Source organism: Diadema antillarum, unplaced genomic scaffold, assembly GCF_040938485.1.
Source record: "Diadema antillarum isolate AM-2024a unplaced genomic scaffold, OU_Dant_1.0 seq00000030_RagTag, whole genome shotgun sequence".
In the NCBI taxonomy this organism is placed as follows: domain Eukaryota; kingdom Metazoa; phylum Echinodermata; class Echinoidea; order Diadematoida; family Diadematidae; genus Diadema; species Diadema antillarum.
The window spans coordinates 1,245,202-1,272,586 of NW_027271146.1; the positions used below are offsets into that span (position 1 = coordinate 1,245,202).

General features: G+C 37.3%; 2 protein-coding genes across 2 annotated transcripts in view; one reads left to right on the top strand and one right to left on the bottom strand.

Moving 5' to 3' along the window:
* Positions 1–3,678: 3,678 nt before the first annotated feature.
* On the bottom strand, positions 3,679–8,262 carry LOC139725268 (cyanocobalamin reductase / alkylcobalamin dealkylase-like). The gene is made up of 4 exons (XM_071636356.1): positions 8,194–8,262; positions 5,792–5,995; positions 4,632–4,793; positions 3,679–4,051 (listed from the first exon to the last, which is right to left on the bottom strand). The coding sequence occupies exons 1-4, from the start codon at positions 8,260–8,262 to the stop codon at positions 3,716–3,718; spliced, it is 771 nt and encodes a 256-aa protein (XP_071492457.1). The 3' UTR covers positions 3,679–3,715.
* A 458-nt stretch (positions 8,263–8,720) lies between these two features.
* The window catches only part of LOC139725269 (sodium-coupled neutral amino acid transporter 9 homolog), a 31,836-nt gene continuing 13,171 nt past the window's right edge, over positions 8,721–27,385 (top strand). The window contains exons 1-6 of the mRNA XM_071636357.1: positions 8,721–9,024; positions 13,858–13,941; positions 19,121–19,262; positions 21,625–21,722; positions 24,933–25,090; positions 26,223–26,390. Of these exons, the coding sequence (XP_071492458.1) occupies positions 8,933–9,024; positions 13,858–13,941; positions 19,121–19,262; positions 21,625–21,722; positions 24,933–25,090; positions 26,223–26,390 (742 nt within the window). The 5' untranslated portion in view covers positions 8,721–8,932. The remainder of the gene's footprint in view (positions 9,025–13,857; positions 13,942–19,120; positions 19,263–21,624; positions 21,723–24,932; positions 25,091–26,222; positions 26,391–27,385) is intronic.

A 27,385-nucleotide genomic window follows, 5' to 3' on the forward strand; every position in this document is an offset into this window, starting at 1 on the left:
ATGTCCTCTGCTATGCAGAATGGATGATCATCCCAGTTTGCACAAAATTGTAAACTGGTGAATTTTGAGTGTATGTATGTTTACTGATTGCTGCACCTTTTTGATTAATGGTATTGCATCCAGATAAGTTGTTACTAGGCTGCCGAGACTGTTTGCTGAAAGGAATGAACTGAAAGGAGAATAAAGTTGTTCAACTTGATTTCCCCTGAGTCTAGCCTGATTATATTCAGCATGTAATGTGGGACACTGCATTGATTCCATTCTCTCTATATGATTGTTACCAGTACTTTCCTACTTTCTATTTCCGACTGTCTCACGATTTTTCCCTTTTGTTAATTTTTCCTCACTCTTTCCCATGTTACATACATATGTGCACACATAGATGCATACATACATGTACATACAATCACCTGGTATACATGTATACCTACGGTACAAACATAGGTACCTCTACACACACACACACACACACACACACACACACACACACACACACACACACACACACACATTCATATATTCACGCACATACAAATTGGTAATGATGTTGGTCAGCAAATGTAGTTCAATGAGATAAACAGTGAAATTGAGTACTGAAATGTGAGGTAATAGCCATTCATCGCCATGGAAACTAATGGTTCTAAAACAACCTCAAATTGCCATAGACCCAAACTAGCAAAGGATGTGATGTAATTATTGATTAAAAAAAGAAACAACATAAGAGAATATCTTACAGAATCTTGTAGAATCCGAAAAGCCATACTGTAAAACATGATATATTCGCGGCATGCAAATTTCGCAAATTGGAGCCTGTAGTAATCACTGAGTGAAACTTTAACAATTGTGAGAGAGTAAAGTTCACCACCTGCGGACCACGCAAATTGGAGCCGACGGCCTTTCTAGCAGCATGAAATTTTTGCGACTTGCCACTGGCATCCAATGCATATTGTGTAGGCAAGAACTTTCGCGTGCATTTTAATTTCGCGAATGTTGCCGCTCACAAAATTAGCGAAATTAAAATGCACGCGAACATTCTTCATTTTACAGTATTTCATTGTTAAAAATCTTTAACAAACACCAGAGGGCTCCCTACTTGTGCGCTTCAGTTTTGATGCAAAATTGAAAGATAGATCCAGTATCTTCAAAATAAATGTCTTTATTTGTTGAAATAAACTGTTGAAGCAAAAGTCAACACTTTTGAACTCACAATGGCAATACACTTGAATGAAATGGATTAAATCCACAAGGTTGGTGGCAGTGTCAGCAAGATTATTAAAATCAATGTATGTTGTGCAAAGTCAAAGGATTTTAGCAAATGTAAGCTGCATATATGTCAACTCAAGAATTATTCACTTCCTACAGACCTAGTATTTCATTTTTATTCCATTTGTTACTGTTGTTGTCTACAATGACAATTTATGACATTACAGCAGAATTTTGGACAATCAATTCTTCCTCTTAATTGTTCACTGCATCTTCATATTTCACATCTAAAATCAAGACATTGAGGTTTATCCAAAACAGGCAAAACAAGTGAAGCATCAACAGTTTACATCCTGGAGATACTGCTGCAACTTCCAGTTTGGCATCCACTCCCAGGCCTCTTGTAATGGGTGTTACAGTGATGAGACGCACATCAGAAATTATCATAAAAACTAAACAAAAGCAATACTTCTAGAAAGAAATCAATTTAAATGATGAAATATAACATAAAAAAACAATACAATTTATACAGCTTTGATAGTGGTTGTTACAGCACACACCAAGCATAATTGACACAAACTACCACTTGAATGCACGCTTCATGAAAATTCCAGTTTATTTGAGGAACAGTTTAAAACTTTATATGCTTTCTCTTCCAGATACAAAACTTCCAAATAAGACCTGGGAAATATCTATTTCAGGACTATTGCATACTTCGCCAATATTGTGCAAGTGCTTATATGTACATATATACATATATAATATTGCATATTGCAAGTTCCAGAGTAAATACACAATATAAAGTTTGTGAGGATGAAGTCAGTGGTCATGGAACATACTGAAATACATATGCCGAGTATACAACACTGCATCAATAGAAATCTCGCCAAATATAAAACACTTTGAGACTAAACAGATAAGGCACACTTGATAAATGTTGCACACACAACCTGGAGCCTCATAGAGCATTCATATACATACATGTATTGTACATGTACATTCTTCATGCACAGCACACATCAAAATTTTAGCTTCAAAGTAGTTTGATGTTTTGCATCAAACACATAGCAGGAAGACCAATAAATCCTCTATTCACTAGGGGATCAGATTAACTGACTTCATGTATATCACGTTTATTCTTGACATACAAAAGTAATATCCATTTTTGATATTATGGGCTTGTTGATATACTCCTTTTTTTTTGTTCTTTTGCTGCAGCCATTTTCATAGCACCACCATTGAGAAAACAGCAAACACTCCTGTAGCTTTTGTGCCTCATACATTTAGTGCTGACCACATGTTTATACACACTGCTTCCCTCAGTCACATTTCTATACACGTGGCGGATCAGAGTTTGGCATTGCATGCAAAAGATATCATCATATATCATTATGTATCATCTGCAAATTGTTTACACAAATACACAGTATGTTCACCCAGGGAAGAACATCATGGAATGTGATCACCAGCACTGTCTGGTAACTCACTATTAAAAATGAGACATGATATCATTTAACCCTTTCTGTGCCACAGACTTTGGACATGTGTGTACAATGCTATGAGGTTTTTCTGTGCAAATCGATACTCAAAGCACACATGAAGGGTTAAACTGTTTGTAAGCCACAGTGGCTACATGAGAGCAGTATGTATAGTTGAAAGGGCTCTGGACAAAAACGAACAAACAAACAAACAAACAAACAAACAAACAAACACCCCCACAACAGCAACAACAAAAACCACCACCACCATCACAACCATCACCACCATCACAACAACCACCACTGCAACAACAATAACCACCACCACCACATCACGTTCCTCTTGACCAAGGAGTGTGAATAGATATAATGAAATAATGAGGTATATAAGTATGATAACAGAGCTCACAGGGAGAACAGTGCTTACACTGAAGAAGACACCCTCGATAAATATCATATTGTTTACCACTACTACACGCATCTTTCTTCTCTTTTTTTCCAGAAATTTACAATGAATAGAGAACAGTAACTGAAGTGAAATGTTCTACTTTTCAGATCAATTCAAGCTTTCAAATTTTGAAGTTACGAACCCTCTGAGTGATATTTCCACAATTCCAACTGATCTTTCTCACCAGTGTGAGATAACCATGCACTGATTAGACTGTAAGTAAATCTTGTCTACTCTTAACATGAGCTTGCATGGTAGGACAATAAGTCAGATGAGATCGTCACCTGAAGATCAAAGACCAATCTTTCTCCTCTGTTACTGAAAGATTTGAGACTGTACGACACTGAAAAGTTGAACAAAAGTGTTTCTTCTAACATGAATAATGTCTGGGTATACCAAATTATCATGATGCAAAGCATCAAAGATATGTTCAAATGACATAATACATGAGCTTGGTATGGTTTACATAACTCAAGACTATAATCTGTGATAACAACAAATGAGGTTAGATATGAATACATTCTCTGCCATCCATTATAGTTTCTTCAACACATCAACTCCTCTCCCTGCACAAACCCTCTGGTGGCTAAAAGAGAATTTCGTGCAGATCCCGAAAGCCTAACTTTCCCTCAAGCTTGTCTTCAAGACCAAGGAGAGCAAACCGCTTGGACGGCGCCGTGTCCCAGTAACGAATCTGTTCGTCCGAATACCGTTCCTCCACTGGGATGACGTCCCGGTACGTTCCGTCTCTCCAATTGTTGTTGAATCTCTCCAGGAGATCAACAATGTCGTCGTCCGATGTCAGGAGTTTTGGAGGCAATGTTCGTGGCATATAGCTGCAGGTTAAATCCTTGATGATAATCGCTCCACGAAAAGCAAACCAGCCACCAAAGTTTGGGTGAAGACTGACTCCATAGATTTTCTGAACAGAGAGATTGAAAATCACATTTGTTTGCAAATGCGATAATACATGATAACTGATTGGTGTGTAAATATTGACTCTCTTTTTCACAATGTGAATGTAAGACAACTAACATCATATCAACATTCTATGGGAAGCTTTTCAGCAGTTAGAATTAATTGAAAGTGTAGAGTACATTCAATAATTATGGCATGGACAGTGAATTATTTTGAAACCTAAACATTTACTATTTGACAAACTCCAGTATCAACATTCAAGTAAACAATGCAGTCAGTGGGATATTTTTAGGCAAGTTTTAGGATAAAAACTCATAAAACATTAAGTGTTTTATTATCTAAACTTTGGAATCAAGAAAGAGGATTCCACAATCTCAAGTGTCGGTGCAGAAGTGTCAACATATATCATTACATTCTGCCGATAGCTAAGGTTCAAAATAGTCATGAAGACAAAACATAAAACAAGGTAAAATTATACAGTTGAACTCTTCTATGCTGACTCCAGAGATTGTTTTGTTTGCTGGAATGTGATATATGTGTGCGTGTGTGAGTGTGTGTGTATGTCACTTAAAGAGAAATCTCACCTTTTTTAAAGGCCAAGGACTATTGGAAACGTCTTCTTTCTTGTAGTAGTATGCAGCTCCTGAGACATGTCCAGCGGTTTGAACAAGGAGCTTGGGTCTCCTTGTGGCTGGATGCATCTCAAAGTCTTGAATGATGTCCACTTCATGATCAGGACTTAAAACCTTTTAATGTTACAAAATAAGATTCTCATAATTCATTGTCATTCCATCAAGTACCTGAAACCCCAGTTCTGTGGTTTGGTCTTGTATCTTCTTAGCTTCATTTTCAGTTTTCATAGTTAACGCGTTGTATTAAGTAAGAGTGAAAAAAAAAAACAACAACAAATATTTCATTTGAGTCAATTGTTGTTAATTCAAATATTCTGTTTGTTTCATTTGCAGAATTTACAAAGCCTCTCAATAGCTAAATTTTCAACTTATAAATTGGGAAAAAGCTCAATGATCTTATGTCTCTTTCACATGGGCTTATTTTGGTCCGTTGCTTTCTGATTGGGGAGAATTTATGAATCTAACCAAGTATTTCCATGATCTTTCTCCAATGCAAGACACACTGCGAAATTCAGCATTGCCAATTTAATGATGACAACATGATAAATTTTGCAGCAAATTCCTCCAAAATATGGATTGCATCATAATGATAACGAGATGATAGACTGGAAGCTCTGAAGTGTGATTCATTGAAATTTAGTAATGGAAAATCTCATACGGTAATTTTGGGGACATCACACAGGCCTACTGTAAATGATGTCATATTTCAGCTTTGTAATGTAACTGACTCCCACTAGCTATCAGAATGAACGTGGAGAAGATTTGTTTTTGTTTTTTTTTTGTTTTTTTTTTGTTTTTAGTCTAAACCTAGCAAATTTCAGTTGATCTTGACTGTAAACACTCTTCTATAACACCAATCGCTATATTCATCAGAATCATATTATGATATTTATGCGAATATAAATTCACATTGCTGACATTATCACATATCATGTATCTAACAATGGAATAAAAAGTTCCATATTTGGAATTATACTTTCTTCATCACTAGATGTAAAACATTTAGCACATCTGAGCTGATTCAGACTTCTGATTTCGATTTCTTATTGTGTGTGGGTGTCTGTGCCTTCTTATTTTGACAAGCAAGGTAAGACAAGGATTCCTTACTGTACCTCTTTGGCTTTCTGTAGATGTTCTGCAACACAAGAGTCCACAGGATCTCTGTTCTCAATGGAAGAACGTTCTCTAAGTCTCTCAACAAATGGCAGGAAAGCTTTGTCAAACATCGATGGTGTGCTGATCACACAGAAGGCAAGAGTGTCTTCAGGATAGGAGAGATGAAAACCTGGTTCTACCTTCTCATTATACCAGCCAATCTGTAGAAAACAGAGTGATAACCAAAAAAAAAAATGTACATCAGATTCATTAGCAAATAATCAAAGAGGCATAACAAATGATATTAAAAACAGAAGCAGAAAGCAACTATCCATCTGGCTAAGTCATGGTATGAAACATTCATTTGGTTTATGAACATTTCAACATCTGTAAAGGACAATTTTACCTAAATAGGTGTGGATTGAGTGAGTGCAGCAATTTCAATAAAACACATCAACAACAATTTGAGGAAAATTGAACAATCCATTCAAAAGGTATGAATTTGTAAAGTTTCTGTAAAGTCATCGCTGGATGAGAAGACTACACCAATTTGTGATGTCACACTGTACATTGTGTATAACAATATAAGATATATAAAGAAACAAATTGTTTCATGAAAGCTATGCATTCCCTCTACTTGTTATTGACATATAATTAGGGTACTGTAATATTGTTTCCCCTGCTTTCTGAAAGTGGTAGGTCAAGTGCTCTTTCATTTTGCTAGAAACATGAAACTACATTCAATGTGATATCACTGTAAGTACATGGCACAGAAACTTTAAAAACACATTAACTTTTGAATGGATCCTTCAATTTCCCGCAAACTTTCACCGATGTGTTTGACTATTATACTAATATTGCTGCATTCACTCTATCCACATATCAATTTGGGTAAACTCATCCTTTATTTAACGTAGAACCCCTTACTGACTGAACACACTTTCATGCTGATCAATGCTGGTATCTTTGACGTACGACATGAATGATGGAATGAAGGATGACAGATGTAAATTTATTGCAATGTTATTGTTATCATTTCAGTAGATACATGTTCTGAATATTAGGATACGCAGGCTCATTCCACCATCCATCATGTACTGACCACATCGTGACACAATTTACCCTATTCCTTTATAAATATACGTATAACATCTAACATAGTTCTGAACCACTGCCTTGTCCTTTAGGGACTTTATCTATGTCCTTACATAGCGTCTATGTCTAGACTAAATTTAAATCATCGTAGACTCTATTGCGATTGGTATGTAAATTCAATTTGCAACAGGCCTATACTACGTCGAGTTAATCACACTTTTTACTCTTTTTACAAATGACAGTTAAAATTTAACCATTTTCTAGCTCAGGTAACTAGATCAGTTCGGGAAACCCACTCACAAGGGGGGCCCCTCCTTATAAGTAACCCGTCCCCCTTATAAGTAACCCCGTCCCCCTTATAAGTAACCCCCGGGGCACCCCTTATAAGGAGTCTCCACGCTTTTTTGCAATGCAACGCGAAAATGAAAGGACTGCGGCAATTCGCTTGATTATGTCCATAAAGCTTCACAAGTTTCCTAGTTACTCACGAAATTTGAGCAAAATCGGTTTGAGGCATCATATCTAAAATCATGGATTTAAATGCGATGTCAAACGACCCATGCGAATGCTGAAATGCGAGCGATTACTGGCGTGAGTGTCGCCAGGCGCGGCGGCGCGGCAGTGCTTGAGTGCAGACGTGGCGACTGAGTACGGAGACTTTCGTACTCAGTCGCCACGTCTGCACTCAAGCATTGCCGCGCCGCCGCCCCTGGCGACACTCACGCCAGTAATCGCTCGCATTTCAGCATTCGCATGGGTCGTTTGACATCGCATTTAAATCCATGGTTTTAGATATGATGCCTCAAACCGATTTTGCTCAAATTTCGTGAGTAACTAGGAAACTTGTGAAGCTTTATGGACATAATCAAGCGAATTGCCGCAGTCCTTTCATTTTCGCGTTGCATTGCAAAAAAGCGTGGAGACTCCTTATAAGGGGTGCCCCGGGGGTTACTTATAAGGGGGACGGGGTTACTTATAAGGGGGACGGGTTACTTATAAGGAGGGGCCCCCCTTGTGAGTGGGTTTCCCGAACTGAGATCTAGCTTAGGCTAGCTCCGATTATGGATCTAGACATTCTAGTAGTAAAACATGTAGACTCTGAATCCATGTAGGCCTAAAGGCTAATATCTTCTTCTTCTGGTAGTCCAGCGTTACAGCGTTACAGGCGTGATTCATGCTGTGCGTGCTGTGTTTGTGTGAAAGTGCAGTTTATGTTTGTAATCCTGGCCTACAGCTACATGACACGAATGTATACACATGGGACTGAGTAAACTACTACCGAAAAATGTTTTAACTCTATTGTCTTGATGAATTCCAAGTTTACCTTAAACGGATGAATTTCGAAGCCATAGCGTACAAGTTCACTACAGAGTGTCTGCTGAACAATCTCCATGACATGAAATTTACAGTGAAGCCAGATATCTGAATCAAGCCGGAATGCAACCAAGTCCACCACACGCCACGGGGGCAACCTGTCGTCCAACACGTGCGATCGCAAAGATCTGCCTTCGACGCGACCCGACTATTTCTGTAAGAGTACACACTTAGTATTCCGTGCGTAGCGTCGTCGCGCGCCCTGGAGCCTTGGGTCATCCATTGTGTCGCGGGCGCGCCGCCGCCGCCGGGTCGTCGGGTCTTTTCAAGTCGACAAGTGCTAGGCTCCTACTATCAATGGGTGTACTCGTCTGATTGGATCGTAGAGCCTGCCATACGCGCTACTGGAGCGGTGCATGTTGATCACGATTTGTTACAGTTCATGGACGTCTACAAACACTATACACTTCGTACTGTGGTTAGTGACCATAGAGCTGTACTGTAGTCTGCTGGATCGTGGATCGTGGAACGGCATACCGGATTGGTGTCTTATCTACTTACAGTAGGGCCCTACTTTGACATTTCTCTTTCCTTGCCAAGTTTGCGTGTGTGTAAATAAGACTCTGAGAGTCTTACATTCCATTAAGACATTCAAGTAAATTAGAATCCTACTTGTGTTGTGGCGGAACTGCGATGAACTCCGAAAAATGATAATATAAGCCGCCGTATTTTTCTATAACTCAAGCAAAATGTCATTCAAATCGGAGACTCCACCAAGAGACAGTGAAACTGGCGAAAAGACACCCCTTCTGGACGACGGTGAAGACATCAGCAATGGAGTGTAAGTGTAACTGTAGAATGGTGTAATGAGTGAGTGAGAGTCAAGGTACGTAGTACAGTAATTTTGCTGCCATGGCGTGATATCATTATCAAATGTAAACAAGCTAGCTTGAAGTTGAAGTGTTCTGTGTGTGGTATTACCAAGGATGATGATATCATTCATACTAATATGTCTGAACGGTCCTACTTGCTCTCAAGATGTTTCGACCAGTCGATCAATTGTGATTTAACGTTAGTATTACTAGTGAATGTGATGAACGTGATTCACATGATGATATCTAAATCTAGCCCTTCTCTTGAGTCTTTGCATTCATGTGTCGTGATCATGGTGATATATGGTCTAGAGTCTCGGACTGTCGGAGAGAGAGAGTTTTCTAACTGTTTTATATACCAAGACGTAGATTACTAGATGGTCGTAGGGTTGTGGTAGACAGAAAAATCCATCTGTCCGGTACTGGCGGTAGTACATCTGGCTGCACGGACGCTGAATCCCTCTTCTATTGATGTGTCTTGGAGGAGAACCATCAAAGTAAAAAAAAAAAAAATGTCATAAAACTCTTTGAATAGACAGATTTCTCTGTCTAGTGCAGTGGTAGAGCTATTTAGGTAAAATAGATACTAGGATTACTACTAAGTACTAATAGTCCTGATCCTGGGAGATGATATAGCATAAACATTCACAGATACAGACAGACACACACACACACACAAACACATGCTGAGGCAGAGAGAAAGAGAGAGAGAGAGAGAGGGAGATACATACACACATCATTTCTCAATCAACTTCTTCAAACTTGCTATAATATTGTGCTTTGAATTTTAGCTCCTAGTAAACTTTGCTTGAAAGACAGGCTGTTGAGTGTTGCACCTCACATTATTATACACAAGTTCATTATAGCTAACTCCAGTTTCAGAATAGGATTATACACATGTATTACTATCATCCTCTGTATTATTACCATTATCAGTATAACTTCATTATTATCTTGATCATCAACATCATCGTCATTATCTTTCCTATCACGAAGTAGCAAGAAATATTGAGACAAACAACAGAAACTCATATTTATAGTCTGACTAAAAGGCACAAACAACAAACTTGAATGAAAACAGAATTGTTTGGAATCTTCTAAGGTGCAAGAAAATATGAAGTAGCCATCTCTTACTGACAAGTCAGAGATGGCTACTCCAATTGCAAAAACAACAAATTTGCAAAAAAGAAAAAGAAAAAAGCACAACATTGCAAAAACCATGAAATAATCTGGCCCAGGCTGTGCAGACTATCAAATAGTAATTAATGCCCTTTCAGGTATTCATGGTTTACGAAACAGATCTGACCAAAAGTATTGTGTTCATACACTTAATTGTGTTAAATGCTATAACCGTGCGAAGGCTATTGGAACAGGTATTTTCATGACTGCCCTTTCTATTGAGCACTTGAGATACCAGTAATGTTTCTGTCGATGCAATATGTACAATGTACTTATGTAGCTTGCAGTAATATAGTTCATAAATCACATCCAGTACAATTCTCACATGAAGTCTATATCATTATTGTGAGCATTTTTATTATCTGAATGATATTAGTGTGAAAAATCGTACAAACAGACAAGTCCATTCGTGAAGTCATTGTTTTACAACACTCAGCTCTCAGTATCAACATCAGTGATTACCTGAAGACAGGGTGTGAGAGTAATAGATGCAACATACGCCATTAACTACTTTCAAGTGTATCAGGAATGCATAGAGTCCTGTACATTATTGCATTTTTTCAATATGATTCATTTCAAATACAGAAGACCTTAGGAAGACATTCATCAAGTACCGTAGAAACTTCAGGAAAACAATGCCTCCTTATCATTAGGCGTTCGTCGATATTACTGGGAAATTGACATATGTGTTTGCACTCATAGTCATTGGACAAAATAGTTTTCAGCAGCCTTGATAAGGGAGATAAAGGCCCATGCTGGTTGACATGTGACTCCATTCTGTTGCAATGATTAATGATACTTGTGTGTTGTGTTTCAGAGCTTGTGTATCCTGCTACATAATCAAAAGTACATTCAGTTTACTGATTTGCACACTTATGGCCATTTCATGGTCATGTCAAAACATGATTTGACATGGTTTCGATCCAAAACTTTAGAAGGCATGTTCCTAGCTAGATAGTGATATGTTTCATGGCAGGAAAATAATCATACCCATCATTCCCAGTCCCAGCTACCTTGATCTGTGTTGATGATTTAAACTTTTAACTTGTGATGATAGGCATTAGGAGGTCATTTGTACGACACACCACCTGAAAAGTTAGAAGCAATGACTGATTATTGTAAAGGTACAGTATGTGCCCTAATTACTGAACCCTATCAGCTATCTCTGTAAAAAGGTACAATCAACTATAATGCTTAGTGTAAAGCTTCTTTAGAACTGGTTCAGTGCTCAAACGATAGGACAAGCCTCTTTTAGTAGGCACTGTGAATTAAAGTACATTGTACAGCAGAATTAGCTGTTACAGGGTGTTCATTTCCCTGCACAATCCACAGCACAGCACTAAACTTTATTGAGTAATACCTCCAATCTCTTTCTCTTTCATTATCTCTCTTTAGCTTCCTCAAACTCTAATCACATTTTAACATAATGCTGTAGCTTGCCCCCCCCCCCCCATATCCAAAATATTTTCTCAGCATCCCAACAGTCCCATGCTTTTCCTCTCAGCTATACACTGTATGTCTCCCCACCTTTAGTTATTTATTTATTTTTTTATACACATTGTCATTGTGGTGTGTAATTCAATTTTTATACAGTAGTTGAGGTTTGGCAGTTGAACCACAAAATTCTATTAAAGTGTGTAATACTAAAGTGAAAGTTGTATTTGCCTTAAGTCTCACCAAAGTGCTTCTAAAGTGCTCTCTGTTTATTAGTGGCTTTATCAGCTGATACTTTCACATCTTATTGTACAATCACTCTTTTGGTAATGTTTATTTAACATTTTCTTTGTTTTGATTTGGATATGATTAAACAATAAACATATCAAGTTAGAATCCTATACAGTTTGGAGTGACCTCAGGATCACTCAAAAGGCTGGTTCATCCCCATATGTCAAAAATGCTACAAGAAGAATAAACCTTGAGTGTGGAATGACATTACAATGCAGTTTCATTTTTGTCTTCATACTGGTGCATTTGGTGTAATTTCTGTGCGAACTAGCACTTGGTAGGCAGTAGTAATGCTCCATCTTTATATTTTAACCTCATACCCTGTACTGACAATATTGGTGAAGATAAAAACAAAATCATGGTGAGTACCAAAAGAAAGACCCCGATGCTTTGTTAAAGTTGTGAAATTGTAAAGAAAATAGAAATTGGAGTAAAAAGGGGCCTGAGCTGTTGATCCTAGCAGAATCTTCGTCAGAGGCAAAATGAGATAGAAAATAGAAATTGCAGAAATTGCAACTGTGACAATTCAGAAATATTACTGATTAAAGTTGACACAGATCAGGCTTTGGTACACATTTACAGGTAAATCTATGGAGAATTTATTCCACCACATTGTTGTTAGTAAAGAGAGTCTTTAGTGTATCAGCATTTCATATTCTTATATAATTCATGGTTTTAAAGAAAAACAGTCTTAGACATACTTTGATATGCATTGCTATATGTTACTGTATACACATTTTTAGTCTTAGGCACAACACATCCACCACTCAAGAACAATAAAACAACTAATGCCTGAAATGTAGCTATAACAGGAGAAAAATAAGAATTTCTTGTTTGAGAGGTTTTATGTTCATTAAGAAAGCAAAATTATCATCAAACATTTTAATGCATTAGTAATCACTTCATGAGGGCTTGTAAATACACTGTAGTGGAGAAGAATCTACCATAATATACAAAGTGTATTAACTATAAGACTGCACCTTCAAAATCATTGACCATTGATGGATGTGTTTGCCCAAAATGATCAAACAGAGATAGTGCAGCTCAAAGTAACTGTGAAATTCATGTCCACATGACCAGACGGATGTGTCCAGAAAAGCAGGCCGGAAAGTCAAGGCCTGATCTCCGTGTGGACATTGTGTGTGTGTGTGTGGAGTGTGTTTTTGCATACAATGTACATTGTATCAGTACCTTGGTAAATACAATTATTTGGAAACTGCAATACATTCGCAGTTTGGGAAAGCATTCTGTGTAAGCCACATAAGTCTTCCTAAAAACTTTTTTTTTGTTGTTGCTGGAAATACTGTACCTCGGGTACGTACATCAGATTTGCAGAGAAAATTGCAGGCTTTGTCATTTCTGTAATTTCATGACAAAGTTACATGTATGGCTATTTTCCTTGCCAGTGGACAAAGTATTAAAAAATGAATGTACCAGGTACATAGTGATATATAGGCCTACATAACATGTCTCGGAATTTACAAAACGGAAGAAATTGCATTCTTCTCACAATTACACATATACTTTCTTGAATAGCCTGGGAGGTAGTATACTTTTTTTTTATTAAGGCAACCTCTACAGAAAATCAGAAGTTGAAAAATCCCTAGGGAGATCAAGATGGAATATTGCTAGTCAGTCACCACACACCAAGCATTGTGTTTTTGAGGAATGGCATTGTGCACGACAATTTCAATTTACTGTGGTATATTGCGATAATGGCTTTGTGTGCAGTTTGAGCCTTTGTTCGCAGTTTGAGCAAAATATGTGAAGTTTGCAACTAATGACAAGCTGTCAACTGCGCTGGTTGTGTCAATGTGGCACATAAAGAGTTAAGAACTGCCAAGCTGTGGTGTGCATTTTTATATCCTAACCAATACCTTGTGTGTTCTCATCCACAGAGCTAGAAAGGACTCAATACGAGGCAGTCCAGGGTCAAATAACTTGAGTGGAGTCAGTCAAGGTGGAGCAGATAGGAAAAGAAGGTGAGAAATTTAGGCTGGCTCTCTCATGGTGAATTAGCGTAATGCCTGTGTCTGTAATTTTGTGTCTTTGAACAGGTCAGGTGGTTATGTTTCTACTGTTTTACCCCCTGAACTGGAAAGAATTGAGAGAAATGTTGAGTATTCAGGGAAGTTTTCAAACATCGCCATACTAAATTATGGCTGTGTTGAAAGTGAAACATTGTAGTATTTCATGTAACCCTTTGTGTGCTGTGTGTGTCATTTGGCAATGAAAACCCCATAGCATTGCACACACTGTCCAAAGTCCCTGGTGCAGAAAGGGTTAAAGGGATGTCTTTAAGAGAATGAAGCAACTTCATTCCCATTGTCAATTGGAGACATTTCAATGTCAAATGTGCATGGGTTTTAGATGCCTGTTTCACTTATTGAACAGGAGGTTAGTACATTATGTTTTTTACAGGAGATGTCTTGCGCTCTCTGAGTGTAAAGCCACTGCAATTCCATTGTTGAACGCAGACGTTTTGACGTCAAATGTACTTGGGTTGTATATTAATGTGTTGAACAGGAGATAATAGCATTCTTTCCTGACGTATCCATGGAATAGACCCCGGCATGTGTGACAAATGTGATTTGCAGACAGATTATGGCTTTACCAGGACAGACTGGTTGTACACTCACATGTACAAGGATCCTACTTTCAATAGGTCGCATGAATGCTTACACAGCCTGTCCCAGGATGTGATAAATCCAACTGTCGGCAGTACCGATAGATAGAAAAACTCCATACCCTTCCTGTTTTCACATCACCCCTCAACTTTCTTTGTTTTCAGGGCTCCTTTTCACATCACGTTAATTTTCTTTGCAGCCATTGACTTCAACACACTTTTGAATTTGAAATAATCATTGAAATGGTGAAGAAAAAATTAATGTGTAGAAATAATCTTTACATTCTTCTCATCCCCCAACCCAATGATTACCTTGCTGTAGTATTGTATAATCATTGAGCATTGGGTGAAGGGAGATTTTGAGAATGGCTGAAATATCTGAGTTAAATTTGTACAGTGATACACTTGAGTGCAATGTGTAGATAATAAGCTTGAATGAGTCATGCATTCCCCACTATCATGCACACGTTTCTGCCATTGTCTTCAAAATAAGAAAATAGTCATGTGACCTACCATTGTGTATTGTGCCGGTCTCCTTCACATACAATATGTAGGTAAACTGTTTGTGAAGGTCTACTCATCTGGTTCTAAGGTTTTGGTTCCATGATAATCTGTCAAACTGGCATAAACATTTGTGTTTCATTTGTCTGTTTTCTGTTTGTTTGTGTTTTAAATATACAGTGTACAATGGCAGTATACAGTAGGTCAGTGTAATTTGTTGAGGTCCTGTAATCTGATCTGGGTTGGTGGTTCAAAATTCAATCATTTAAGTACAGAAATAATAGCATAAATATGCTAGACACTCAATTTCTACACTTTTTCCATGAGCATCATGACAGTGATGTTGATGTTGATTTGATGATAATTATGACAATAATAGTAATGATAATTGTGGATGTACAGCGTCCAGCAGTTATAGGCATGTACAGTATTGTAGGTGGCATGAGAAGTGATTTACTGGCACTGATGATAGCAATACTACATGTATAAGAGTTTTTGTTATCATTATCATTATTGTTATTATTATTATTATCATTATTTTTGTTATTATCGTTATTATTATCATTATCATTATTGTTATTATCATCATTTTTATCATTGTTATTATTATTAATATATTCAAATACTTCTCAAGAGTATTTTTTCCCCCCCTGAGTTTGCATTGTTGTACATACTCCCACCAAACAAAGAAACTGCATACTATGTACAGATTGTAGGAATCAGCATTTCTGGTCTCTGACATGGTTGGTTGGACAGTTGCTATTTAAGCTTGTGGAACAACTACTTGTGCAGTTTTGAAGCAATTCAAATAAATGTTATGCCATTACATTGTCCTTGATGTGCGGGTTGATGTGTTAGATGTTCCTTTTTTGAGAGAGAGAGAGAGAGAGAGAGAGAGACACACACACACACATAAGACACACACAAAGTGTATTGTCATGGAAGTAGCATACTGTAAAAGTGGAAATTTTCGCGGTGTTGAAATTTTCGCGCATTTCGCGCAATCAGAAACTACTTGTCGCGCGAAAATAAAAGCACGCGAATATTTTTGCTTGCCATATGTTCCTGTAGTTGATGTCTTCATACCGCGGAATTAAAAACACGCGAAACTCTTCTTATCTGGCTGAGCGCGAAAAATTAGTCGCGCGAAAATATCCACTTTTACAGTAGTGTGGCAAAAAATTAGGTGAAAAGAACATTTGCAGTTTTCACTTGATTCAAATTGCTATGCACATGTTTTGATTATTTTAAATTGAGAAATTGGTGTTCAAATCGACCCACCCGAATAGGAGAAAGTATGTTGCTATGGTAACTACATATGACAAACAATTATTGGCGGGAGAAAACCCTTGTGTCCAAACAATTTTCCCAGTGTTTTTTTTAAGTATAATATGAAAGTTGGCTCACATGTTGACTTTGAAATACATGCATGTTTGTGTATGTGCAAGACACATTTCAAGAGTGGCAATTAAAGTGCAAAAATCCTTGCAAAGGAAACTGCTTTTCACGTTTTGCTTTTTTAGTATACAAATATAAACATGGAATTTGGCACACATGATAATTAATACAATGTATGTGAGGCATTAATCTTTCAGAGTGGAAGAAAGTGTGTTAATATTGGGCGTCAATGTTACATTATCCTCTGAATTGTATAAAAACCAACAAAGCAAAAAAAAAAAAACCCGAACAAACAAACCACTGAGATAGTTGTACACAAGTGTTTACCACAGGTCATGAGGTCATCAGATGAACTCCACATGAAGATGTATAGACTCTCCTCTGTTATTTACTTTATATTTCCCCTGTTTAGACTTACACTAAAGGCAAGGATGGGATATTCATTGTCTTCAGCAACATTTCTTGTTTTTTTTTCCTTCTCTAATCTCACTAATTTGGAAAACGTTGATCACAATGATTCAAATTATAAAAGAAACTTTTTTTTTTTCATGCTTGGTAGGCTATATTTAGGCATCTGTATACATGTTGTAGGTTGTCATGTTATTGTAGAGAATCATGATTATATTTCGACTAGGGGATTAAAGAATGTGGGTCTTCAAAACAGTTAAGAGTTCTGTTACATGAAAATATGATCATTTTACAGCTAAAATTAGAATTAACACAGTATTGGTACTTATCTCCCGAGGACTTAAATGTCTGTTTACCTTGGTCCATACACTCTTACTGTCTATCCTTCTATTTTTAAACTACAATATGGTCGGGTCCCAGTCACTTGCATGGTTGAACTATGAGTGGAACCAGACAGTTTACATAATACAGTGCAGGTGACTTAAAATATTTAATGGTGAAATAGACTCAACAACAGTTTTGCCCGTACATCCTGTCACACTGGTGGGCCATCCACTTCTACATTTAGATTCTTATGTTTCCAACAAGCCTCCTAGAATAGTCATGTGTCACATGCATAAACAGTCAAAGGAATCTTGAAAATAAGAATTGCTTTGAGTGTTGATATAATTAGCCAAGGTATATTTTCGTCATCTGAGATTAAACAACAAAAAAAAAATGAAGAAAAAACAACACTTAATGTTCAGCCACAAAACAAAGTCCTATCAAATTGTGAAAGTACTCAAACAGCTGCAAAAGCCCTTCTTTCAATATATTGTGATGGGGTTTTATGTTGAACTTTAGATATGGTTTTAAACTCTATCTGAACTTGAAATAGAGTTTTAAACTATATCCGACCTTGAAATATGGTTTTAAACTATCTGAACTTAAAATAGAGTTTTAAACTATATCTGAACTTGAAATAAGGTTTTAAACTAGAACTTGAAATACCTGCAGCTATAGAATATAGCTGAGGGTAGGAATTTGTAGGTTGATGATAATGATAGTATTAAATATTACAAGATTACATTTTTTAGTGGTCATTTAAAAGTAACAAATCCACACATATTACCCCCATGTGTGAGACAAAAGCACTACTGTAGCTGAGATCTGAAGTGCCCAAGAGGAAAGAAAATAATCACAAAGTTTTTCCATGTCTGTCCAGAGCACCTAAACCATGTCACAAGTCTGAGCTAATACGTTGATACTTATGATGCACGTACAGTTTTGTATCTAGCTGTTTACAGTATATCACAGATGCAGTATTTGCAAACTTTCATATTCTTATGTGCTTTACATCTGCTCAATGGCACATCTGCTAGTATGCTTTGGACACAAATTTGCTTTACTTGAAACTAAAATGGTGAATGATGAAAAATTTTGTAATCCTGATTGCTGTTTCATCACATATGACCTATGACAAAACTGCCATATTCTTGTTAACCTACATATATTCAAATTTCCTTTTTTTTTTCTTTAACCCGTTGAGGACGGACTGATTTTGCTACAACATACATTTCCCATAGACACCTGCCCGAGTATACTCGGGACTCGTCCTCAACGGGTTAAGGGGGGGGGGGGGGATTTTCTGAAATACCAGAAATAGGGCATGGTAAATTACTGTAAATGCTGTAATTTTCATGAGGGTTTAATTTTTCGCAAACGTTGTGAATCACTGTTGTGTTGGGCCACAAAATAACAACATGTGAAAAAATTGCTAACAAACAGGCATGAGTGCACTTGTGATTGTCTTTTTATCAAGTCGCTATGGAAACACTTCGAGACATTTATAAATGTAATAATGTGCTGTACGAGTAGTGGGTATCATCAAATCATGAAAACAACATCTCATGATAATGCTGTAATTGTTACGTCCAGTCCTCATTCACAAAAAAATATCTGTGCACAAAAATAACAGCATTTACTGTATGACCAAGTGCTTAGAAATCTAGATGTAAGGTACAGTAGGGGCAAGTTGGCTTGCAAAAATGTCTTCCGTCCTTTATCTGTGCAAAGTGTGGATAGCGTAAATTCCATTCAGTGTTATCAGCTGAGTCATGAACATTTCAAAAGCAGAATGAACTCGCAGATAAAGACTCTCAGCAATCTACACTGTATGTCACATTGTGAGAGAGTACATGTATTGACAATCTGTCTCTTTCTCTCTGTTTAAACTCCAACGAACCCAGACGACCTTTCCACCACTCCAGCATCCCAACGTACCCCTCGGACCAGGGCAACATCCAGCACCCGGCCGATGCCAGGGTGGCAGCAACCTACAACAGATATCGCTACTACAGCAGACTCAGCCAACACAATACAGGCCACTTTGTGAGTTGAATGTAAAATACAGTTGTTGTAACTCTCTTGGCTCCACTAAGCATCATGTCAGTGGTATTTTAGGGTAGAGGTAAAGAAGAGTTAACCTCCTGACACGTATAGGCAACCACCTGATACTTATAGGCAACCACCTGATACTTAGAGGCATCTGCCATCTGATGAGATGTTCACAAAACTTCAGTTTTCTTCCCGTTGAGATTTCCTCATTTCTCTTGCAGTGATCTGTTGTGTTTTTAAGTGATAACTGTAAATAATCATTTCTTTTTGAACTTTTGATCTCCCAAAATGTAATGTCGAATATGGGATATATGTTTATGTTCTTGTATGGTAAAGACCTTCAACTGATTTGAAGTTGCAGATACTGGATGCATGGTTTCATAACTTCAAATTGATTCAATTTTGTTTGTCCACTGAAATACACTGTATTAAAGACGGTAAGATTCACAAATATAAGAAGATTGAATGCTCTGTACTGTGACAGCTCTGATGCTAGCCAAGGAAAGCTCAGCACTCCACCGTAAACTCAAACTTGGAATGCATTGCCAACATTTGTCACTAAATGTGTTTTCTTCATTTCAGCCGCTTGTAGAGTTGCATAATTTCATATTCATTAAGTCTTGTTGTACACTACATGCAAAACTCAAGTTTAAGAATGCACTGCAAATTGCATATATTACTCAATCAAAATACTGTTGTTTTTTATGCCTCCGCCACGAAGTGGTGCCGGAGGCATTATGTTTTCGGGTTGTCCGTCCGTCCGTACGTCCGTACGTCCGAACGTATGTCTGTCCGCTTTCGTTTACGCGATAACTTGAGTAACATTTACTGGAATTTTACCAAACTTGGTCCAAGTATGAAGTATGATGGGGCAATGATTTGATTGGATTTTGGGTGAAATCGGTTAAAGGTCAAAGGTCAAAGGTCAAGGTCAAATCATGAAATTGAATCCGTTTACGCGATAACTCAAGACTGGATGGAGCAAATTTCACCAAACTTTGTTGGAGGATGATGTATGATAGGACAATTACTTGATTAGTTTTTCAGTGAAATCGGACAGAGGTCAAAGGTCAAAGATCAAGGTCAAATCCTAAAATTTATCTGTTTATGTGATAACTCAAAACTGGATGAAGCAGCTTTCACCAAACTTGGTCCAAGGATGATGTATGATGGGACAATTAGTTGAGTAGATTTTAGTGACATTGGCAAGAGGTCAAAGGTCAAAAGGTCAAGGTCAAATGCTAAAAATGTTGCTATTTCCCCCATATCTATGCAATGCCTGCAGTTATTTTCTTGAAACTTAGTGTAGACATGTACTACTGCGTAAAGATTCTCCAGAGAGAGTTTCATGTCATAAGGTCAAAGGTCAAAAGGTCAAAGGTTAGGTGAAAATGTTGCAATATCACTTTTCTCGCAAATGGTTCAATGTATCTTCATGGAACTTGGTACATATGCATGTACTGACTGGCAGGGATTATCTAGGGAATTTGGGGGTCATGGGTCAATAGTCAGGGGGTCAAAGGTCAAGGTCAACTCCTCAAAATGTTACTATTTCCCTCATACACTAGTTTATGCAATGATTGCATTATTAGTTTTAGAATTCAATATATGTACATGTATTACTTAATTGAGATTCTCTTGGAAATTTCCAGCCAGAAGGTCAAAGGTCAAAGGTTAAGGGTCAAAGGTCAAGTTTAAATGAAAAAAAAAATTTGTACTGTAATTACACTCTTTCTTCATACCTTTGAAATCATATACTCAATGCATAAACTTATAACAAGGTTGGTCAGAAGTCAAGTAAAAATTTTCAATTCCCCAAATATGTGTACCTGCACTCTGTAATAGACAATTAGAGCAAACCCAGATCATGGAAAGTGAACATTCAAGATATTTCTGACAAACCTGTCATTTCGATATTTTGCCAGTTATGTGAAACTGTCATCACACATTGTGAAGACATTGTACTATACACCTATTGGGAGAATCATGCATTATGGTGGAGGCATCAGTCGCCATAGCGACATTTCTAGTTTCCCTTTTACATGAAGACATGTCATATAGAGTAGATAAGTGATGATGTCACAGTCTTTTGTAATAGCTTCGTGCTAGTTCCAAACCAGAAATCTATGCACAAGACTTCATAAAGACAGTGGGTTGGAAGTGAGCATTAAGAGCAACCATTACTAGTTTCATGGCGATGAATGGCTGTGATGCCACACTTCAGTTGTCTGTAAACTGAAACCAATTCAGCTGATTTTATTAAGCTATTACATTTGTTACCAGGGTCATTTATCACATGTTTGCCCTTCAGTTCATTGATACCGAAAATCTCGCATGCTTTGATATTCCTGTGCAGGATATTCCCGATCATGTTGTCCCGACATCGCTGTTCGTCCTTGTGTCGCCGTTTGTCAAGAAGGAGTCGGGCGCAAAGCAGAATAGTATAGTTACCATGTGAGTGTAATATATAGTGATTCTATTCAGAGTGATACTTGTTGTCCAACAGGATCCACAGGAACATTTTCCCCTGTAGTTTTGAAATGTGTATCACAACATGGGTAAACAGAAAATGTTCTTGGGAATATTATACCAATACATTCAAGCTGAGTGGTCTATCACACAGTTTAATTGACACATCAAACATGAATTATTCTTATAGGAAATTTCCTCCAAGTGTTTAGGATACGATTAAAGACACTGTCTCACTGGACATGGTGCGATAGATTGAGAGAAATTGATATTGTCTCAACTCTCATGGAATTAATTGGAATTTGGCAGTATTGTATGTCATTGAGTGCAATGATCTAAAATAAATTCTATGGAAAGAATATATTTCAGTGAAAGTGCAATGAGCCAGTTTGCTTGAAATGTATAACACACAGACCCACACTCCAATAGACAAAAGAGATCATATTGCAGTTTCTCTTTTACCCCGATAATGCAAAAATAGTGGCTACTGTTTTGTCAAAAATAAACTTAATTGAGCACTGTGAAAGCCACAAGTAGACTCGCAACAAGGGTAAAATTATATATTAGCACACTGATCTATTGTGTGACACTGTGAAACACAAAATCACTTCAGGGAAGTTTTGTTTATAATATTTTTTCTATACTACGGTGTAAGGTGTTAGTCCTGCCACATCATTTGAATGTCTAATGTAAGCTACAAAGTGTAGTACTGTAGGTGACTCAGCTGAAGCATGAATAGTAGGCTCATGTATCATAGATGAATGTGAAATTTATTGAAAACATACCAAATTCACCATACATGACGAGTGCACAAAATTGATCTTGTAAAAATTTCCCCTTTTACAGTTCTTTGTGAGAGTCATTTGACGTGATCATATACTTCCCTGCAATTTTGCGAGTGGTTAAATTTGCGACCGCGGAGTACAGTACTGAATGGAGAAATGTATGCGCACATGTTTCATTTATGTAGGGCTCAGAGCTGATATCTTTGTGCGTTTTTGGATTTGTGAATAGCACGTGACTTGCAAAATTAACGAAAATGAAAATAGCGAGAATGTGTATCAATGTCATCTGCTTTTGAAGGATGAAATTCTTTTGAGGTGATGTTGCCAAAGAAGAAGGAGACCATTGTTTGATGTCTTGATGGTATGTAAACAACTGGTAACATTTTATCAACAAAAATGTCACATACATATCTAAATGTGATCTTGCAGGAAGCAATGAACTCATATTATCTTGCAGCATCCAGGTTTTATCCAAAACCTCAACTCATGATTCCATCATCATACATTGTGTGTGCATACCCCAGTGTAACTGCGGCATGCTCTTTATTCTTGGACAAAAAAAAGAAAAGAAAAAGAAAAGCTAGACCAAATATGAACATCTGATATTGTCAACTTCTCTTTACTATCTTATAGCCTTTACATCTCATCATGATCACTGATCTCTGTAGGAGGTACATGTATCTGGATATCTCATCGGCCAATTGCTTTGAAGCCACCACGCCACCATCTTACCAATCACATTACAATTCATTTGTGTATGGAGCTCATGATATCACGCCTTCTTGGAGATAATTCTGCTGGAAAATGCCTGCGTGTCTGCGTAAGAGTGTGCGTAGTAACATGGCGGCTCACATATGGGCAACGGCGACTTTAATTGTTTTGACAGGATGATTGGGCCAATGAGATATCCAGATAATACTAAAGAGATCAGTGATAATGATTCATGCTCATGTGTGATAAAATTTGCCCAGCATTCTCTCCAATTAAACTTGAAGAGCAGATAATATCAGCATAATCTCAATATCAATCATCAATTTTCTATCTAATTCTTTGAAAATATGAATGCTGTTTTACATCTCCTGACTTACTTCCAAAAAATGCTTATCTACGCCAGCTTATATTACAATGCACAGGCCTGATTACTAAAAACAAGTGCAACAAATCTTAATCTGGCAAGACTCTGACATACCTGCTCCATATTCTAAACCAAAGTAAAGTGTTCACATGTATACACTACAGTTTGGCAATTATCTTTCATGCCTATTCTTCTTCTTCTTCTTCTTCTTTTTTTTTTTTTTTCTTCTTCTTCTTCTTCTTCTTCTTCTTCTTCTTCTTCTTTGAACTTCTTCTTCTTAAACAAAACACAAAAAACAACAAATTTGCTTCAGTCATATCAGCTGTTGGACAAAGCCTCAAATCAAGTGAGATCTCAAATATCTTGTCATCTATACACATGCAATTTATTTCAAAGAATAACATTTGTGAGGATGTAATCACATTATGTAGATGATGAAGATGGGGATCATAGAGATAGTTTCATGTGCAGGGTTTGAAATACTGTAACGAGGGAGGCTATCACTTCCAAATCCTGAGGTTAAACCATATGGTTTGACCCTGATGGCAAAACTCGTTACCTGATAATACAGTGTCATTTAAGTGTGACCCTGCATCACAAAACCAACAAAAAGTCACCAGAGATCAGACTCTCAAGCTTTAAAATGATGTAGAAATCAATTCAAATGGACTCCCCTAACCTATGTAAATACTGGAAAGAGAGCACACACTCTGACAAAGTGTGAACTGAGAAAAGAGGCTCTGAAGTCCAGGAGCTATTCAAGCATTTAATCTTTACCAAGCCATGCTAGCTGAGCAATGAAAGGGACAAAGCACAGGTTGTAAACCACTGGAGGAACAACAATGATGGGATTATCAGATTAAGCTGAAATTGAGCATATACTATTAACACATTGTGTCCATGATTAATGGCAACTTTCAAAGCGGTAGCGTTATCCTTTCAAAAGTTATTAGACTTGAAAGTGAAGAGTGTGCAAAGGATTTCAAGTAATGAAAAGGGGCCTCTAAGATCTGATCATTCTACTCCCCCCCCCCCCCAAAAAAAAATGGAAAAAGTGCTGTAAACAAATTTTCCCATTCATGTTATAATCCCAAAGAATACTGTACTAAAGAATACTGTAGAAGAAGGATATCTCTTTCATATCTCTTCGAGATTGACTCAGTTGACCCATTTCACCTTTTTTGAGTCCTCACGTGAAATCAATGGGTGTGACTTTTTGTTGGTTCTGTGATGTACGGTCACAATTGCCAAAGTACCTGTGGGAGTGAACATTAACCCTTGACCCTAACCAACCATGAACACTACATAGTTACCTTGTATTTCTTTCTTACATAGATTTTCCATCTGGAACACAATGATGGGAACATCTCTGCTCAGCATGCCCTGGGCCCTGCAGCAGGCTGGCTTTGCTATGGGGCTGGTACTCATGCTGGTCATGGCTGCCCTGGCCCTCTACACATGCTACCGTGTCATGCAGTCTGTGGAGAGGATACGTGAGTGCTTTTCATCACCATTTAATATCACATTCACTTTCAGTGCACACTGTGATGGCAATATGATGTCCGTCACATGCATTGCTTCATCTAAATTTCTTCGATTGTACTAAAATTACAACTGCCAATTTGGAACTGTCGTTATATTTTTTTTTTAGATTTATATGATTTTTATACCAAGTGATTTTCTAATTCCTATTTGTTTTCTTGTTATTAGGTGTCCCCCTTTTTTTATTTCATCTGTATAGCCCCTGTACATACCCATGACTATGGCCTGATTATGTTGCTTGGAGACATTATGCCGTGTGAATTGATGATGGGTCTTACAGATATTGACACTCAAATCCTAACTACAGTGGAAACTCAGTATAATGAGATCCGTTGGACCAAGACAATTTGTTCTTTATATCAGATATCTTGTTGTATCAGTAGTCAGTAAACAATACAAAACAAAGGAAATAAATTCACTGGGACCAGAGGTATTAGTTTGCTATATCAGGTATTTTGTTATATCAGATCTCTGTATATTGAGTTTCACTGTACAAGATTTTGTACCATCAGGTTAAACCTCATGGATTTAAATCTCCCAACAGTGCATTTGTTAGGAAGATAGATCTACTAGTAGCCATCTTCACAACCCCATTATCTCTTTAATTCTCCCTCAATAGTCATGTCTTTGCAATTAATGTCACACAATAACAATGCTTTGCTCATAAATACTTAACCCCCCCCCCCTCTTGTCTTAAGCAAGAATTGGCAAGCATCGTGAAATATTCAATTCTTATGTTGTGAATGCTGGAAACCATCTGTGTAATCGAGATTGTAGCTGAAATGTCTTGCTGTACGTACCTACCATCCAGGTATCTTTTTCAGAGATTTGTTACTCTTTTGTCATTATAACACATTCCAATATCTTCTTTACCCCCAAACTAATAAGACTACAAATGTGTAAATGTCTCATATGATATTATATCTTTTGTCTCTCCAAACTAATGAGGCAAAAATGTTAATTAAGATGTTTCATATTTTTGTTTCCCCAAACTGTTGAGATTATAATGTCTAAATGTCTCATATTTTTGTCTCTCCAAACTAATGAGACTAAATATCTAGATTTGTGTTTTTGTCTCACCAGAGGACAAGGTAGGGTTGGTGGAGTTCTCCGATGTCTGCAAGAAGTACCTTGGTCGTTGGGGAGAGAAGTCCAGTGTCTTCTTCTCTCTCTCAGCTCTCCTGGGAGCCATGATTGTCTACTGGGTCCTAATGTCCAACTTTCTCTACAGTACCGTCTTCTTCGTCTTCCGTAAGTCTCTCATCTCTGCCTCAACAGGAAAGCTGGCAATGCCTTAGCTTTTGCATTCCTTCCCAAATAGCACAGAACATGATATATTCCACCAGAATGACAAAAATATTGTACAGCTATAACATTTCTGTGATATTTGAAGGTTGTTAGCCGTTAAAATTCAAATAATGCACCAAATGCTCACCATAACGTATTTTGTATACGAGGCACAGTTGCATAGACAACTAATCCTTCTGTGGTTGTAATATGATACTTATACTTTGAACAAAAGATATGCATGTCAAAGCTGTCAGAAAAGGATTCACTAGCTTCTTTTATTTTGTTACCTATGGCAAATAACAACACACCACTTACATGAACTACATAAGTGCATCACACAGGTCTGTAAAGCTAGACTAGTAGTTTAGATTTGTAATTTTTTCATAGTACGAAAAAATTATTTGAATCTTAACGGTCAATTTAACTCAACAAATAAAGACCCTCTTGAGTTCAAAATTTACAAGAGGTTTCCAAATAGTGTTTTCTTCAATACCCAAGTGTTCTCACCAAATTAAAAAAAAAAAATTGCAAAAGGGATGGTATGTCTTTAACTTGTTGAAGACTAGTCCCGAGCGTACATAAGTAGATTTCTGTGGGGATTTTTGTGTTACATATTGCAAAATCAGCTCATCATCAGTCAGGTAAAGTTAGAGCTTTCATTGATATTGGATCTCATTCGAGAAATTTACAAAGTTTCACAAATTTCAGTTTGTTTTCTATGGAACATATCAATAAAAGCGAGCACGTAGACAAACTGCAGGAGGCTTACGATGTCATCAAGTCATACCTTTCCCATTTGTTATCTTACACTAAAATATCACACTCACAAAAAAGAAATATGTGACCCGCTACAACAAAATGATCCTAAAGTCGGGCGAGGTCGATTATTTGAAAATTGCATGATAAAATCCCCTAATCTTTCTGCTTTAAACTGATATATAACACATTTTATTAAA